Below are 1,393 nucleotides of genomic sequence, written 5' to 3' on the forward strand. Positions count from 1 at the left end.
AAATCAATTTGAATTGAAAAATAAGTTGGAGAGAAATGTTTTATGTTTATGGTATTGCGTATCGGGTAATTTTAGGAAGTTATTTTTTATCGTGGAAATATTCTCAAGTGTAATTTACAACGTGACGGTATTTAATGGTTTTGATCTTTTTCAGTTGAATTTTCAATTGATTGAAAATTAATAACAAATGGTATCGCGAAATTTCTGGTGATTTTTATTCTGGGAATATTGTCGTAATTTAAATCGCGTAATTATCGCAAATAATAGAATGAAAAATACAGGGAAATAAAATCATCTGGTATCAAAGAGAAATAATAATTGTGAATTCGAATGGAAGTACCTGGAGTAATGAATAAAAATCGGAAAACGTGAAATTCAGGTTTGAACATAATTTTCGAAAATAATGTGTACGTTATTACGTGCAAAGGGCATGGACCGACGGTTGTGAGTTGAAAATAAAATGGAAGAAAGAATTCACACTTGGAGTATTTTGAGCCGCAGGTGTGAGAAGGAGGTGAGAAGAGTCTCGAGGTCTCGCAGAGGTACACCGAAATTATCCTAAAGCGACCTCGTTACGAGAATACGAAAACTAGGTCGGGTGGAAATACTATTCGCCTTTAAAGAGAGGGCCTTTAAAGACCCTGAGCGATTAAACGTCGATGGGTCACTGACCTCTTCACCGCGAAGTTGTACTGAGAGAAAAAAAGTTCCTACCACACAATTCGCCATTACCCACCAATTTGCACGAAATTGAGGAGAATTACCGAAATTTCTATAGAAACCTTTTTTGTGGACAAAATCAAGAGCTACAAAAAAGGTTCCTAGGAAAAATCCCTATCTTCTGTCGATCACGGGATATTCGCGAAAAACTGAGGAATTGTAATTATGACGAAATTGGTAAAATCACTCACCACTTCTTCCAGTTGGTGTTGGTGCACTTGGTGCTCTGCTTGTTGGTTCTGGGATGGGATAAATCGGATCGCAGCATTCCCTCTCTGGGAATTCACTTGCGAAAATCGGCCTGACCACAGAAACCAGGACAATAAACACAAATGGCCACGACTGAAACAGCCGAGTTAAACGCGCCAGATTACCAGCACGTGACATGGCTCTTCTCTCTTCAAGGATCAATCATCATCACACCCAGTGATATCAGTCCTGAGGACACTGTGGTACACTACTCTCGGAATTTTTCCTCGACTCGGTCTCAGGCACTCAATCTGCTCGGGTAAATTCCAACCCTCTGCACTCTGATCTGCTGCATCCACGTGGAATCCATCCTCTTGCTTTTACCCTCAACTTTCTTTCCTCTTTCTCCACACGTTGACACTTCAAACAACAGAACAAACAGGAGGACTCTTCACTTTTTTATTCGTACGTGATAAAAATTCAC

At 39.6% G+C, this 1,393-nt stretch overlaps 1 protein-coding gene across 3 annotated transcripts in view; it reads right to left on the reverse strand.

The window, feature by feature from the left end:
* The window catches only part of LOC105268849 (Glial cell line-derived neurotrophic family receptor-like), a 114,376-nt gene extending 113,087 nt beyond the window's left edge, over positions 1–1,289 (reverse strand). For all 3 annotated transcript variants that reach the window (XM_011308709.1, XM_011308708.1, XM_011308707.1), the window contains exon 1: positions 912–1,289. In XM_011308709.1, the coding sequence (XP_011307011.1) occupies positions 912–1,107 (196 nt within the window). In that variant the 5' untranslated portion in view covers positions 1,108–1,289. The remainder of the gene's footprint in view (positions 1–911) is intronic.
* Between the last annotated feature and the right edge of the window lie 104 nt (positions 1,290–1,393).

Source organism: Fopius arisanus, unplaced genomic scaffold (genome assembly GCF_000806365.1).
Source record: "Fopius arisanus strain USDA-PBARC FA_bdor unplaced genomic scaffold, ASM80636v1 scaffold00062, whole genome shotgun sequence".
In the NCBI taxonomy this organism is placed as follows: Eukaryota; Metazoa; Arthropoda; class Insecta; order Hymenoptera; family Braconidae; genus Fopius; species Fopius arisanus.